The 17548-nt window shown below is 45.1% G+C and overlaps 1 protein-coding gene across 1 annotated transcript; it reads left to right on the top strand.

Moving 5' to 3' along the window:
* Positions 1-4799: 4799 nt before the first annotated feature.
* Positions 4800-16550, top strand: LOC139264025 (protein FAM200B-like). Its single transcript, XM_070880128.1, has 4 exons — positions 4800-4872; positions 7162-7271; positions 10281-12169; positions 15317-16550. The coding sequence occupies exons 2-3, from the start codon at positions 7265-7267 to the stop codon at positions 12167-12169; spliced, it is 1896 nt and encodes a 631-aa protein (XP_070736229.1). The 5' UTR covers positions 4800-4872; positions 7162-7264; the 3' UTR covers positions 15317-16550.
* The last annotated feature ends 998 nt before the right edge of the window (positions 16551-17548 follow it).

Here is a 17548-nt window from a genome sequence, read left to right on the forward strand (position 1 = left end):
TTAGCTGCAGCCCGAATGCAGAGATGGGCTTTGATTTTGTCAGCATATACATATGATATTGAACACAGACGATCAGCTGATCACAGTAATGCTGATGCAATGTCTAGATTGCCTTCCCCATCACGGGTTACACCCGATAGGGAAAAAGTGTTTTATTTTTCATACATTGATGAACTGCCAGTCACAGCTGGGGGAGATTGGTAGAGCAACCAAATGTGACCCAGTGATACCAAAGGTGTATGATTATATTGCAAATGGATGGCCAAACCAGGTAACATACAAAGATACACATCTATTCTTCATTCGTAGGAATGAATTATCAGTCGATAAAGATTGTATCATGTGGGGTGCAAGAGTGGTTATACCAAATAAGTTCAGGTCCAAATTATTAGGAGACCTCCATGACCAGCACCTGGGAATGTGCTTGACCAAGAGTTTTGCACGCAGTTATTTATGGTGGCCAGGTCTTGATAAAGATATAGAGTACATCGTGAGTCAGTGTACGACATGTCAATCGGTAAGCAAGCAACCACCACCAGTACCATTACAGCCATGGAAATGGCTTCCCAGGGTGTGGCAAAGGCTACATATTGATTTTGCTGAGTTAGAAGGACAACAATTGTTCATTGTGATTGATAGCTATTCGAAGTGGGTTGAGGTGTTTCCAACGTGAAAAATAACAGCAAGTAAAACATTAGACAGTTTACAAAAATTATTTTCTTCATTTGGCCTCCCTGAAGAAATTGTTTCGCATAATGGACCACAATTACGTTCAGAAGAATTTGCACAATTCACGAGCAAAATGGTGTGAAACATACCAAAGTTCCACCATAACACCCTGCCTCGAATGGTGCAGCAGAGCACACTGTACAATTGTAAAACATGCCCTCATAAAACAAATGTTAGCTCCAAATCCAAGGAAACGACAGTTGTCATTGGATCACAAATTGGCTAATTTTTTGATTACATATTGAAATACTCCTCATACAACTACTGGTAGAACAACAGAGTTGTTTCTCAAAAGACAGCCACAAACCAGATTTTCGTTGTTAAAGCCAAATTTTTCACAGTCCGTAGAAGAGACACAATTAAGACTGAAAAAGAATCATGATAGAGGAGTAAAAGAGAGAAGTGTGAAATTAAACCAGAAGGTAAGAGTGAAGAACCATCACCATAAATGGTTAAAGTGGTTACCAGGAAGAGTTGTGAAGATATGTGGTCCTCGCACATATTTGGTGAAGATGTTTGATAATGGACAGGTTAGGTTTGTTCATATTGATCATATTTTACCGACAGACAAGGAAGGAGTTGAAGGTGGGAATGATTCAATTATTTCTGACTCACCAGATAGTATACACCAGAAGCAAATCCTAAATCCAATGTACTGGAAACAAATCCAGGAGAGAAGCAGAATGAAAGTCTGAGTCTGAGTCAGGAAAACAAAGAGCCTGACGTTAGAGTGAGTTCAAATGAAAATCAAGGAAATTCCGTGGAGGAAAACGTTCCTCAGGATGAGCCTCGAATGAGTTTAGATTCGACACCAGGTTTAGAAGGTTCTGTTCGAGAGCGAAGGTATCCTCTTCGAAACAGAAAACAAGTGGTAAAGTTAAATTTGTAAATATGGAAAAAAAATTAGTTTATATCCTGTGTTATGTATAATCATGAAAGTTATGTATGATGTTTATTATGGTGGCTTCTTCATTAAGGAGGGAGAAGTGTAATGTCTGTAAGCTTGTAATGTTTGTAGCACCACACTGTGGATGTGGATGTATTGTGTACTGCAAGTGCAGGGTTAATAATAAACAGAACCAGGCTGATTCCGGAGGCTTCCGAGAAAGCTGCCTGCCATGTTAGGAGCTGTGTATGCTGTGCTCTGTGAATATATCACACTCTCAACGACTATCTATCCCACCTGTGACAGAGTCTGTGGCTCTCGTATTACATAGAAACATAGAAATTAGGTGCAGGCGCAGGCTATTCGGCCCTTGGAGCATACACCGCCATTCAATAAGATCATGGATGATCATTCAACCTCAGTACCCCTTTCCTGCTTTCTCTCCATATCCCTTGATCCCTTTGGCTGTAAGGGCCATATCTAACTCCCTTTTGAATATATCTAACGAACTGGCCTCAACAATTTTCTGCGGTAGAGAATTCCACAGATTAACCACTCTCTGAGTGAAGAAGTTTCTCCTCATCTTGCTCCTAAATGACTTACCCCTTATTCTTAGACAGTGATCCCTGGTTCTGGAACTCCCCAGGAACGGGAACATTCTTCCTGCATCTAACCTGTCCGATCCCATCAGAATTATATATGTTTCTATGAGATCCCCCCTCATTCTTCTGAACTCCAGTGGATACAAGCCCAGTTGATCCAGTCTCTCCTCATATGTCAGTCCTGCCATCCCGGGAATCAGTCTGGTGAACCCTCGCTGTACTCCCTCAATAGCAAGAACGTCCTTCCTCAGATTAGGAGACAAAAACTGAACACAATATTCCAGGTGAGGCCTCACCAAGGCCCTGTACAACTGCAGTAAGACCTCCCTGCTCCTATACTCATATCCCCTAGCTATGTAGGCCAACATGAGATTGGTGTACAAAATCAAAGCGCATGGTATTGGGGGTAATGTACTGACGTAGATAGAGAACTGGTTGGCGGACAGGAAGCAGAGAGTCGGGATAAACAGGTCCTTTTCAGAATGGCAGGCAGTTACTAGTGGGGTGCCGCAGGGCTCAGTGCTGGAACCCCAGCTCTTTACAATATACATTAACGATTTGGATGAAGGAATAGAGTGTAATATCTCCAAGTTTGTGGATGACACTAAACTGGGTGGCAGTGTGAGCTGTGAGGAGGACGCTAAGCGGCTGCAGGGTGACTTGGACAGATTAGGTGAGTGGGCAAATACATGGCAGAGGCAGTATAATGTGGATAAATGTGAGGTTATCCATTTTGGGGGCAAAAACACAAAGGCAGAATAGTATCTGAATGGTGGCAGACTAGAAAAAGGGGAGGTGCAACGAGACCTGGGTGTCATGGTTCATCAGTCACTGAAAGTGGGCACGCAGGTACAACAGGCGGTAAAGAAGGCTAATGGTATGTTGGCCTTCATAGCCAGGAGATTTGAATATAGGAGCAGGGAGGTCTTACTGCAGTTGTACAGGGCCTTAGTGAGGCCTCACCTGGAATATTGTGTTCAGTTTTGGTCTTCTAGTCTGAGGAAGGACGTTCTTGCTATTGAGGGAGTGCAACGCAGGTTCACCAGGCTGATTCCTGGAATGGCAGGACTGACATATGAGGAGAGACTGGATCGACTGGGCCGACTGGGCCTGTATTCACTGGAGTTTAGAAGGATGAGAGGGGATCTCATAGCAACATATAAGATTCTGACGGGACTGGACAGGTTCGATGCGGGAAGAAGGTTCTCGATGTTGGGGAAGTCCAGAATCAGGGGACATAGTCTTAGGATAAGGGGTCGGCCATTTAGGACTGAGATGAGGAGAAACTTCTTCACTCAGAGTTGTTAACCTGTGGAATTCCCTACTACAGAGAGTTGTTGATGCCAGTTCATTGTATATATTCAAGAGGGAGTTAGATATGGCCTTTACGGTTAAGGGGATCAAGGGGTATGGAGAGAAAGCAGGAAAGAGGTACTGAAGAAATGATCAGCCATGATCTTATTGAATGGCGGTGCAGGCTCGAAGGGCCGAATGGCCTACTCCTGCACCTATTGTCTATGTTTCTATGCCATTTGCCTTCTTTACTGCCTGCTGTAGCTGCATGCCAACCTTCAGTGACTGATGTACCATGACACCCAGGTGTCATTGCACCTTCCCTTTTCCTAATCTGTCACCATTCAGATAATATTCTGTCTTCCTGTTTTTGCCACCAAAGTGGATAACCTCACATTTATCCACATTATACTGCATCTGCCATGCATTTGCCCACTCACCTAACCTGTCCAAATCACCCTGCAGCCTCTTGGCATCCTCCTCACAGCTCACACCGCCACCCAGCTTAGTGTCATCTGCAAACTTGGAGATATTACATTCAATTCCTTCATCTAAATCATTGATGTATATTGTAAATAGCTGAGGCCCCAGAATTGAACCCTGCGGTACTCCACTAGTCACTGCCTGCCATTCTGAAAAGGACCCGTTTATCCCGACTCTCTGCTTCCTGTCTGCCAACCAGTTCTCTATCCACGTCAGTATATTACCCCCAATACCATGTGCTTTGATTTTGCACACCAATCTCTTGTGTGGGACCTTGTCAAAAGCCTTTTGAAAGTCCAAATACACCACATCCACTGTTCAGCCACCAAAGAACTCACTTCAGGAGTGGAAGCAAGTCTTCCTCGATTCCGAGGGACTGCCTATGATGATGATGATGATGATGATGTCGGGTCCCGACCCCGAAGCTGGGTTTGTGCGGGTTTTTGTGCACGTGTGCACTTGCGGTTCTATCCAGTTGTGACGCAGTTGTGGGCAACGAGCAGTAAGCTTTTCACGCATGTGCAGAAAGCCACTGCGTGGCCTTGAGTCGTTGTCCATAAACGCTCATAATATACAACGTATTATGTAAGTTCTGACGAAGGGTCATCGAGCTGAAACGTTAACCCTGTTTCTCTCTCCACAAATGCTGCCTAACCCGCTGAGATTTCCAGCATGTTCTGTTTGTTTGACAGATTCCGCTGTATTTGAATTGTGTTCCTTGGTGATGTTTCGCGGCAGAGCGTCCGATTGGCTGGCTGGAACCACGTGACGCGATAAAAAGGCCGGTGCCGGGAGCGGCGCGGCCATTTTGAAGCGGCGGTTGACGGTTGCGGCGAGCGCGATTGAGGGAAGGAGGCAGCGGGACAGGGCCGCCTGTGGGTAAGGATTCGGCCTTGCTAAATTCCCACCAGCTGGAGGCGGAGGGGTCGGCTTTACCTAGCAGCCCGGGGCCGAGTGCACAGCACGGGGGGGGGGAGCCAGTCCGCGGGGGGAGAGAGGTGGGCGCGCTTTCAGTTGGCAGTGCCGGCCGGGGATTGAGTTCAGCTGTAATCGAGAGGCCTATCACAGGACTCGCCGATTGGGGGGGGGGCGGGGGGGACGCTGATTGGTTGCGGCACTCAGTGCGGGGTAATTGGCTGGTTCGGAGACGAGGGCCGCGCCCCATTAGCTGTTCCGGGGACTGGGGCCGCGCCCCATTGGCTGGTCCGGAGGCCGCGCCCCATTGCTTAGTCCGGAGTCCGCGCCCCATTGGCTGGTCCGGAAGCTGGAGGCTGCACCCCATAGGCTCGTCCGGAGGCACGCCACATTGGCTGGCTTGATGAGGGATTTTGCGAAGTGATTATCTGCACGAGTATTTTCTGCTGAGTGCTGAGGGAGTGCTGCACTGTCGGAGGTGCCGTCTTTCGGATGAGACGTTAAACCGAGGCCCCTCTGCTCTCTGAAGTGGATGTAAAAGATCCATTATTTTGAAGAAGAGCAGGGGAATTCTTGCCAATATTTATCCCTCAATCAACATAACCAAAAAACAAATTATCTGCTCCTATTCACATTGCTGTTTGCGGCAGCTTGCCTGTGTGCAAATTGGCTGGAGAGATGGTGCAGGAGGGAGGCTTTCCAGAGTAATAATACTTGAATGGTCAAAGGCCAATTTCAAGTGGGATGAGAACGGATTGGCACTGTTGTAATGTAGGAAACGCGGCAGTCAACTGGTTTGATTTTTAGTTGGTCAGAGTTTTAAAATTTTGTTTTACCGATGGTGTCCTATAAAATGGAACTTAATCATCATGTTGGGGAAGTCCAGAACCAGGGGTCACAGTCTAAGGATAAGGGGTAAGCCATTCAGGACCGAGATGAGGAGAAACTTCTTCACCCAGAGAGTGGTGAATCTGTGGAATTCTCTACCACAGAAAGTAGTTGAGGCCAATTCACTAAATATATTCAAAAGGGAGTTAGATGAAGTCCTTACTACCCGGGGGATCAAGGGTTATGGCGAGAAAGCAGGAAGGGGGTACTGAAGTTTCATGTTCAGCCATGAACTCATTGAATGGCGGTGCAGGCTAGAAGGGCTGAATGGCCTGCTCCTGCACCTATTTTCTATGTTTCTATCATACGAGCAGGAAACTGGGAACAAAAACATCGAGCAATATTCTGGATTGGTTTTAATCTGCCCTCCTGCTGAACAAAGGAATTTGATACTGATTTGTGCTCGGGAACCCATGGATTCAATGCTTGTAATGTTGATATTAAATGAATCGTTTTATTTCTTTCCGAAATGTGAAAGTTACATCCAAGGATAGGATGATGCTCAGATTTGTGTATATTTATTTTCTATTTTAGACCGCCTTAGAATTGGCTGTCCAAACTAATAATCTCCAGTCATCATAGGCAGTCCCTTGAAACGAGGATGACTTGCTTCCACGCTGAAAAGGGATGAGTTCACTGGTGTTTCAATGAAGGACCTAATGTTCCAGATCCCGAACTACATCATGAAGGGTGGAAGATGCCTGTGGGTGGGTTTTAACGTTGCACTCCAGCCACCACACGGGCTTGACAGAGCTAGGTCTTGGTCCAGTGGCAAGGGTTAACCAAGACATCTTGAGACCAGCTCTGCTGCATGGACCTAGTGCGCACACATGTCGCAGTGTGGGCTGGACCGTGCTGCCCCTGGGCCCTCACCTCATCTGTGCCCCGAACTCACGCCTCTCCTGGGCCCCGATCACATCCCTCTACGAACTCTTGCCGCTCCTTCGCCCTGACCTCGCCACTCTTACTGTACCTGCCTGCACTGCAATCAGCCGTCGCCCTCCTGCAGCAGCACGCGCTGCTCCCTGCAGTGGCACGCCGCTGCACGCTGCTCCCTTTAATGGCCCTGGCCTGCTCCAGTGTAGACCAGAGGAGCCACAGTCATGTTGCTCAGTCTGGTGTATGTTTACTAAATGATCCTCTATTTTATTTATCTTGGTGAGTAACAGCAGGACCGGTCTGCCTATGACCTTGTTTTTTCCTAATACTTGCTACATTGATGATGAGGGGATAGTTTGAGGCCTTCTTCAGTTCAAAGAACAAGGTTATGGAAATCTCATACATCTTGTGTTTATATTTGCTGAGAGCGTTAAAAATTCTGCTTTACCCATTTCAAACTAATTTACGAATTGCCCACTTTTACAGAGTCAACTACAATGGAACGCATGGCTGTGACTTTATTTCCCTGATGTGAGTCTGCAGCAGATGCTTTGCACATCTATGGACATAGAATTTAGATTTCAAAGAAATGGCAGGTATGTATTCAGGATCATCCTGCTACATTTCATGTTCCTGTTCAACTGAGAAACATGCTAAACCATTCAGGGTCAACCATGTGGAGAATTGTGTAGTGTGGTACAGGTCAGGTTGGTAGGATTTCTTCCCTGGGGTATTTGGGTTTCAATGGCAGTCTGGCAGCCTTTGTGGTTACTTTCCTGTCCGTCTGCAAACTACCAGATTTATTGATGTGGTCACCAGTGCTGTTCATTTGCCTCTGTTCCTTTGTGTGTCTCCATGAGACTGCCTTGTGTAGTTCATGTCTGAAAACCACCAGTGTAGCTCCTGCAATGGTTGGACTTGTCTCATGACTGCAGCTTTGTATTGCTCCTTTGCTTCCTTCCAGTTTATTAATCGTCTCAAACCCTGTCTTTATGTCCACCCTCCACCCTCCCCATAAAGAGCCATACAATATTTATTTTGTTAAAAGGTGCTACTTAAATGCTAGTTGTTTCTGTTGTCCCCAGGGACAGCACGGGCCAGCCCACACTGCGATCTATGGATAGTAGGAGCATGTGTGCGCACTAGGTCCGTGCAGCAGAGCTTGGTCTCCAGTCGTCATGGTTAACCCTTGCCACTGGACCAAGACCTAGCTCTGTCAAGCATATGTGGTGGCTGGTGTGCAACGACCACCCCACGTTAAACGAATCCATGCACAGGCATCTTCCACCGTGCTGGTCACGGGAATGTGGGAAGGGAGGACCTTGAGACTATCACTAGGGGGGTAGTGTTGAACAGGTTAATGGATCTCAAGGTAGACAAGTCCCCTGTTCCTGATGAAATGCATCCCAGGGTATTAAAAGAGATGGCGGAAGTTATAGCAGATGCATTCGTTATAATCTACCAAAATTCTCTGGACTCTGGGGAGGTACCAGCGGATTGGAAAGCAGCTAATGTAACGCCTCTGTTTAAAAAAAGGGGGCAGACAAAAGGCAGGTAACTATAGGCCGGTTAGTTTAACATCTGTAGTGGGGAAAATGCTTGAAGCTATCATTAAGGAAGAAATAGCGGGACATCTAGATAGGAAAAGTGCAATCAAGCAGATGCAGCATGGATTCATGAAGGGGAAATCATGTTTAACTAATTTACTGGAATTCTTTGAGGATATAACGAGCATGGTGGATAGAGGTGTATCGATGGATGTGGTGTATTTAGATTTCCAAAAGGCATTCGATAAGGTGCCACACAAAAGGTTACTGTAGAAGATAAAGGTACGCGGAGTCAGGAAATGTATTAGCATGGATCGAGAATTGGCTGGCTAACAGAAAGCAGACAGTCGGGTCCTTTTGGGTCCTTTTCAGGTTGGAAATCGGTGGTTAGTGGTGTGCCACAGGGATCGGTGCTGGGACCACAACTGTTTACAATGTACATAGATGACCTGGAAGAGGGGACAGAGTGCAGTGTAACAAAATTTGCAGATGACACAAAGATTAGTGGGAAAGCGGGTTGTGCAGAGGACACAGAGAGGCTGCAAAGAGATTTAGATAGATTAAGCGAATGGGCTAAGGTTTGGCAGATGGAATACAATGTCAGAAAATGTGAGGTCATCCACCTTGGGGGAAAAAAACAGTAAAAGGGAATATTATTTGAATGGGGAGAAATTACAACATGCTGCGGTGCAGCGGGACCTGGGGGTCCTTGTGCATGAAACTCTTTTTTTGTTTGAACTCAAAAAGTTAATTTGCAGGTGCAGCAGGTAATCAGGAAGGCGAATGGAATGTTGGCCTTCATTGCAAGAGGGATGGAGTACAAAAGCAGGGAGGTCCTGCTGCAACTGTACAGGGTATTGGTGAGGCCGCACCTGGAGTACTGCGTGCAGTTTTGGTCACCTTACTTAAGGAAGGATATACTAGCTTTGGAGGGGTTCAGAGACGATTCACTAGGCTGATTCCGGAGATGAGGGGATTACCTTATGATGATAGATTGAGTAGACTGGGTCTTTACTCGTTGGAGTTCAGAAGGGTGAGGGTTGATTTTATAGAAACATTTAAAATAATGAAAGGGATAGACAAAATAGAAGCAGAGGTTGTTTCCGCTGGTCGGGGAGACTAGAACTAGGGGGCACATCCTCAAAATACGGGGGAGCCAATTTAAAACCGAGTTGAGAAGGAATTTCTTCTCCCAGAGGGTTGTGAATCTTTGGAATTCTCTGCCCAAGGAAGCAGTTGAGGCTAGCTCATTGAATTTGAGTGAAGGTGGGGAGGGTTGGAGGCCATCGAGAGATTTGAGAACAGGGATGATTTTAAAATCAAGGCATTGTCAGAGCGAAAGCCAGTGTCGGTCAGAGAGCATGTGTGATGGGTGCCCTAAGTGGGGGTTCCGATATGACCCCGGGTGCGAGTTTGGATTCGGCCAGCAGAGTTTTGGATGAGTTGAAGTTTAGAAGGTGGAAGATGGGAGGCCGGCTAGGGGAGCACCGGAACAGTAGATTCGAGAGTTAACGAAGCCATTTAGGTTTTCCACAGCAAATGAGCTGAGGCAGGAGCGGAGACAGGCAATGTTCATCTCGGTGTCAAATAGGACACAAGGTTGCCAATCGTCTGGTTTAGCCTCCAACAGTGGTCAGGGCTGCAACAAGGGCTAGGGCAGGGGTTCTCAACCTCAGTACCCCCTAGGACAGGGGGTACTGAGGGAATGATCAGCCATGATCTTATTGAATGGTGGTGCAGGCTCGAAGGGCCGAATGGCCTACTCCTGCACCTATTTTCTTTGTTTCAACCAGGGATTTACTTATGTGGCTTGATGTCATAAAAATCTCAATGCTGTGAAGCGCCTTGGGACATTTCACTACATTAATGGTACTATATAAATACAAGTTGCCGTACTACGTGCTGACTGCGCAGAAATTAACATTCTAATGTTATGTAATACATTCTTGCTTCAAGTGAAGGGTCGTAGAACTGTTTCAGCAGGAGCAAGATAAATGATAAAACAGGAAAAGTTGTTGTAAATACCAGATATGGATAAATGTTTGATTTGACCATCAGCCTCAGAACAACAACACCCACAGAGCGATGAGACAGAACTTCCTTCAAGTTCAACCTCAAGGGCTGAAGAGTGGCGAGAAGGTGGAAGTGTGCGCAAAAAAAGTAAAACGGCAAAAGTAAGACGATACCAAGACAGCTACTTGAATTTTGGTTTTATTTGTAATAAAAGTGGATACACACCTCAACCGCAGTGTGTAATTTGTGCACAAGTACTGGTCAATGAAGCTTTGAAACCCTCCAAATTACGGAGACATTTAATTACCAAGCATGAAATGTACAAGGACAAACACCGTGCCTTTTTTGAGCGAAAGGCTAAGGAACTGCCTGGGAGTACTGAAGTAGTAATGAAATCCACACCTACCGCTGATAAAAAGCTTGTCTCATCCTACTTAGTGGCGCAGCAGATTGCGAAAGCAAAAAGACCCTATACGGTTGCTGAGGAGCTGATAATGCCGTGTGCCATTGCAATCGTAAAGGAAATGTTTGGAGAGCAGGAGGCCCGGGAACTGGAAAAAATACCAATGTCAGATGACACTATCAAACGGCGGATTGGTTCAATGTCAGAAGACATAGTTTTGCAGTGCATCGATCGGCTGCGTGTCAGTGACTTTGCTCTACAGCTTGATGTGACCACAGACTTTTCTAAAAGGTCCCATTTACTCGTCTATGTTCGCTATGTGTGGAATAAGGAAATAAAGGAAGACTTTTTGTTTAGCAAAGAGCTCAAGATAACAAAGTCAGAGGATATTTTCACATTGTTGGATGATTTCATGACTTCAGCAGAAATCAGCTGGACAAACTGCATTGGGGTGTGCACTGATGGGGCTGCAGCAATGACTGGAAAGCATTCGAGTGTTGTGCAAAAGATCAAAGCTGCTTCACCTGGCGCTATTTGGACACATTGCTTTTTACACCGAGAGGCCCTTGCTGCGAAAGATATTGAGCCGGGTCTTCACGGTGTTCTCAACACTGCAGTGACTCTCGTTAATTTTATCAAGTCCAGAGCAAGGAACTCCAGGTGTTTTGATGCACTTTGTGAGGAGGTGGGTGCAGAGCACAATTCCTTGCTCATGCATACAAAGGCGAGGTGGCTCTCTCGAGGCAGAATGCTTACCCGTATATTTCATCTCAGGGGAGATGTTCACATTTTCTTAGCTGACAAGAAACCTGAACTTGCCGAGGTGCTGAAAGATGACGTGTGGCTGGCTAAACTGGCTTACCTCGCAGACATGTTCAGTGAAATGAATAAGCTAAATAAAGCTATGCAAGTTGAGAACACTCATTTTTTTGCCCAGCGTGGAAGAATTGACGCATTCAAAGGGAAACTGCAAGTGTGGAAGGTTCTTATCTCTGGGGGCACGGCAGATATGTTTGAGCTCTTGCATTCTTTCATTCAAGAAAGAAAAGTTAACTTTGACGCCATCAAACCACAGCTGGTAGCGCATCTTTCTGGTCTGCTCAACAAATTCAATACTTATTTCCCAGAACTCACGACGGAACAATCTGCTGCATACCTGTGGGCTACAAACCCCTTTAGTGAGAATATTGAAGCGAAACTCCTAACCTCTGTCCCACCAAAGTTATTGGAAGAGCTCATTGACATTTCATCCGACAGCTTCCTCAGAACCAAGTTCAGTGAGTTGCCGCTGGAGACATTTTGGTGTGAATGCTCTGACGAATACAGGACTGCTTCTTCTGCAGCACTGAAAGTGTTGCTCCCATTTAGTACAACCTACTTCTGCGATGTTGGAGTTTCAGCAATGACGTTGATGAAAACTAAGAACCGAGGCAGGGTGAACATTGACCATGAAATGCGCGTGTGCTTGTCGAAGATACCTCCGCGCCTTGACAGAATTGTTGCTCAGCATCAGCAACTGGTTTCATATTAAGTACGTAAAACAAATATATTAAACATACGTTTATTTAGATATCTACAGAGAAAGTTCAATACAACAGAGCAGTGTAGTGATTTGGGTTTTTAAAAAAAAAGTGTGTGACCAGGAAGGGACAGAGTTTAATGGTAGCAGTGCAGCAGAGAATAAAGTCAAAGCAGGGAATAGTGGTAAAACAATTAAATTGAAGACTCTTTATCTGAATGCACGGAGCATTTGTAACAAGATAGACAAACTAGTGGCACAAATAGGAGATAAATGGGTTTGGTCAATTACAGAGACATGGTTGCAAAGTGACCAAGGTTGGGAACTAAATGTTCCAGAGTACTTGACGTTTCGAAAAGACAGGCAGACTGCTAAATGAGGGGGGCGCGGTAGCCCTGATAACAAAGGATGACAAGGACAGCAGAGGGAATGGATCTCGGCTCGGAAGATCTGGAAGTAGAATCTGCATGGGTGGAGATGAGGAATAACAAGGGGGCAGAAAACACTGGTGGAACTAGTATATAGGTCCCCTAACAGTAGACTGTTGGACAGAATATTAATCAAGAAATAATAAGATCTTGTAACAAAGGTAATGCAATAATCGTGGGAGACTTTAATCTTCATATGGATTGGACAAATCAAATTGGCAAAGGTAGTCTGGATGACGAGTTCATGGAATGCATTCGGGAAAATTTCCTAGAACAGTACATCATGGAACCAACAAGGGAACAGGCTATTTTAGATCTTATATTGTGTAATGAGACAGGGCTAATTAACAATCTCTTAGTGAAGGATCCTCTGGGGGCAGAGTGATCATAATACCATAGAACTACTTTTGAGAATAACTTACTGATGCCTGAAACTAGATCTTTCAAACTTTAAATAAAGCCAATTACATAGGTATAAAGGGTGAGTTGGCTAAGTTGGAAAAATAGGTATGGCAGTAGATAAGCAGTGGCTAGCATTTTAAGAAATATTTCATCATTCTCAATAAAAATACATTCCATTGAGAAACAAAAACTCCACAGGAAAAGTGATCCATCCATGGCTAACTAAAGAAGTTGAGGAGGATAGCATTAGATTGAAAGAAGAAGCTTATAATGTTGTGAAGAATAGGGTTAGGGTAAGCCTGAGAATTGGGAAAGGTTTCAGAAACCAGCAAAGGATGACCCAAAATTTGATTTAAAAAAAAGGAAAAAATAGACTTTGAGCGAAAACTAGCAAGAAATTTAAAAACTGATTGCAAGAGCTTCTACAAATATGTGAAAAGGAAGAGAGTAGCAAAAGTAAACATTGGTCCCTTAGAGGCTGAGGCAGGAGAAATTATGGGGAATAAGGAAATGGCAGAAACATTAACTAAATATTTTCTATCTGTCTTCACAGTAGTAGATGCAAAAAACATACCTAAAATGGTGGGGAACCAAGGGTCTAATGAGGGTGAGGAACTTGATGTAATTCATATAAGTAGAGAAAAAGTATTAGACAAACTAATGGGACTAAAAGCTGATAAATCCCCTGGACCTGACGGCCTACCTCCTCGGGTTCTAAAAGAGGTGGCTGCAGAGATAATGGATACATTGGTTTTGATCTTTCAAAATTCCCTACATTCTAGAACGGTCCCAGCAGATTGGAAGGTAGCAAATGTAACACCGCTATTCAAGAAAAGAGCGAGAGAGAAAACGGGGAACTACAGGCCAGTCAGCCTGACATCAGAAAAATGTCAGAATCCATTGTTAAGGAAGTGGTATCATGGCACTTAAAAAATCATAACATGATTAGGCAGTCGTCATGGTTTTATGAAAGAGAAATCGTGTTTGACAAATTTAAGAGTTTTGTGGGGATGTAACTAGCAGGGGCCATATGGCCTACTCCTGCTCCTATTTCTTATGTTCTTATTAACTCTGAAGACACTGGTTAGGCCACAGCAAGAGTACTGCATGCAGTTCTGGTCACCACATTACAGGAAAGATGTAATTGCACGAGAGAGGGTACAGAGGAGATTTATGAGGATGTTGCCTGGACGGAGAATTTTAGCTATGAGGAAAGATTGGATAGGTTGGGGTTGTTTTTTTTTGGAACAGAGGAGGCTGAGGGAAGACCTTTCTGAGGTATATAAAATTAGGAGGGGCCTTGATATGAAGGACTTATTTCCCTTAGAGGGGTCAACAACCAGGCGGCATAGATTTAAAGTAATTGGTAAGAGGTTTAGAGGGGATATGAGGGAAAATGTTTTCACCCAGAGGGTGATGGGGGGTCTGAAACTCGCTGCCTGAAATGGTGGTAAGAGGCAGAAACTCTCACCACATTTATTAAGTATTTGGATGTGCACTTGAAGTGCCGTAACCTACAATACTACGGACTAAGAGCTGGAAAGTGGGATTCGGCTGGATAGCTCTTTGTCGGCTGACGTGGACACGATGGGCCAAGATGGCCTCCTTCCCTGCTGTAAATTTCTACGATAGGATGATGCTCAGAGTTGTGTATCTTTACTTTCTATTTTAGATGTCATTAGAATTGGCTGTCCACACTAATAATCTCCAGTGCAGACCAGAGGAGCCGTATCCATGTCACTCAGTCTGGTCTGCCTTTACTCAAAGGTTCGCTATTTTATGTTTCTCGTGCGAGCCACAGCAGGTCAGGTCTGCCTGTGACCTTGTCGCTTCCTAATACTTGCTCGATTGATGATGAGAGGATAGTTTGAGGCCGCCTTCTGATCAAAGAACAAGGTTATGGAAACCTCATACATCCTGCTGCATTGCGGAGGTAATGGGAGCTTTTAAATTCAGGTTTTCACCATTTGTTTAAAAGTTCCAATAACATATCGGAGTGCAGTCAGAATTGAAGGAGCGCAGAGTTCTCAGACGATTTTAGGGCTGGAGGCTGGGAGGGATCAGGAGGGATGAGACTTTTACATTCAAGGTGATAGTGGAATGGGACTTTGTGATTTATGGGGCAATAATCAATGACATGGAGCTCCTCACTACCTGTAGATTGTAAACTAATTCCTGTGCAATAAACAAGGTTGGTGCTTTGAAATGGGAGGCTAGTTCTTCTTCTGTGGCTTTGAGGCAGCTTGCTTTGGGAGCTTGAATCCTAAACATGAAGATGTAAATACCCAGGGATTTGTGGACTGATGTATTTTTTGTTCTTCCCCTGCAGGTATACCAATTGCAATACTGTCGGCAGGATAGCTCAATCCTGGAGCTGAGACTGACTGTGAACGTCCCCTCCCCCCACCATCCGATTTGGGTCACAAACTGTCGTATTGTGCAATGAAGTGGAAGACTGTGGTGATCAATCTGAAGCTCTACATCTAGTCATGGATCCAGTTATGATGGGCAAGAAACGAGAGGCATTCAGGCAACGTAGAGGGGAGCCTGGGGATGTGTTCTGGTCAGTGAGAGGAAGCCGTGGACTCTTCAACCTGGACAGAAGGCACCTGAGCTGTATAGTACAGTTCGGAATACGGAAAATGCATTTCTGTAATACTGCAAATCCTGAGTAGGACAAAGGGCACGTGTTCAAACAGTAAATTTAAGACTGATGCTCTTCCCCTCGTGATCAATATTGGGGGAAAGTCGTCGTCATCATCATCATCATCATAGGCAGTCCCTCAGAATCGAGGAAGACCTGCTTCCACTCCTAAAGTGAGTTCTTTGGTGGCCCTCCTGTATGGATCAGAGGCATGGGGGAAAGTAGGCATGGACTAAATACAGAGTTTGAGAGTTCAGAGCCCACCACGGGCAGTTTGAGATTCTGAATTCAGTTTAACGCTGGTCGATACAAAAACAGGTATTGGTAAAGGTGACCTTGAAGCTGTTGGATTGTTGTAAAACCCAACTGGTTCACAAATGTCCTTCAGGGAAGGAAAACCTGCTGTCCTTATGGGTCCAACCTGCATGTGACTCCAGTCCCACACCAATGTGGCTGAGGTGGCCTCGCAAGCCATTCAATTGTATCAAACTGCGAGCAGCAGTCCAGGGAAAGGCCCACCATCTATGAGCAATAAATGCCAGTGATGCCCATAACCTGAGAGTGAAGGAAGATACATGGAGTGGACTCTGAAATAGAGCAGTGAAGGTTTAAAAATCCCTGCAACAGCTAAACCGTTAGATGCAGGATGGAGGTGGACTTTCTCGATGAATGGGCTGAACAGCCTTCCTCATCTGTGCAGCATTTTCTCCTCGAGCTGAGTTTCTGTGGAGGCAATTTATTGGAAGCAAACGTTCGAGCTGCACATGGCAGATTTAACTTGGATACATTGAACTTTTCCATAATCCGTTTGCACCTTCCTCAAGTATTTACTTGCGAGTATTTACAATTTACTATCATTGTCCATTTGAGGTTGTATAATTGTGATGTTTTACTTTGTATTTTTTAAACAAGCACACATTTAAATGCTACACTAACTTAATTGATTTAAATAAATTATTGTGTTTTACATATTCCCTGTTTACAGCAGCTTCAGTCTGTGGCAATGTTTATGCTCCACACAAGTCTCCTCCCACCTTGTTTTATCTCATCCTATCAACATACCGCTTTCACTCTGTACTTGTCTTGCTTGCCCTCTTGTTTCTATTCACACTAGTGACTCATTCCCTCCTCATCACCTATCTTGCTCTCTCTGGGCCATCGGTCACTTTCTTTAATTCCACTACAGTTTGGCTTCTCACTCTGCAAGAGGTTATTACACAAAATTAGGACATGGGATTGGGAGTAAGGCCCAGGGGCAGCACGGGCCAGCCCACACTGCGATATGTGTGCATACTAGGTCAGTGCAGCAGAGCTGGTCTCCAGTTAGTCTTGGGTAATCCTTGCCACTGGACCAAGACCTAGCTCTGTCAAGCCCGTGTGGTGGCTGGTGTGCAACGGTCACCACACGTTAAAAAAATCCAAGCACAGGCATCTTCCACCCTCCAAGATGTAGTTCGGGATCTGGAATATTAGATCCTTCATTGAAATATGGAAGAAGCCATCCTCGTTTCGAGGGACTGCCTATGAAGGATGATTAACATGGATTGAGGATTGGTTAAAGGAAATAAAACAGTAGAAATAAACAGGTCATTTTCAGATTAGCAGGCTTTAACTACTGCAAGGACCAGTCCTTGGGGCCCCAGCAATGTAAAAGCAAGTTTGGTTGCATGGAGTAACTGAGACTGTCACTTGCAATAGCATTGGGGAGTGGAGAATGGGACTAAAATGCAGAGTTTCATGATGTGATCCCCATTTGGGGTTCAGCTGTTCTACCTGGTGGGGTTTGTGACACATGTACAAAGGGAGCCAGCATTGATAGTTGATGCAACCCTTGGTTCTTGGGGTGTGGATGATCTTTCACTCCTTGTTTCCCCGAGAACCAGTTCACCGATGCTCAGTTTGGTCAGCAAGGACCAA

This window comes from Pristiophorus japonicus, chromosome 5 (genome assembly GCF_044704955.1).
Source record: "Pristiophorus japonicus isolate sPriJap1 chromosome 5, sPriJap1.hap1, whole genome shotgun sequence".
NCBI lineage: Eukaryota > Metazoa > Chordata > Chondrichthyes > Pristiophoridae > Pristiophorus > Pristiophorus japonicus.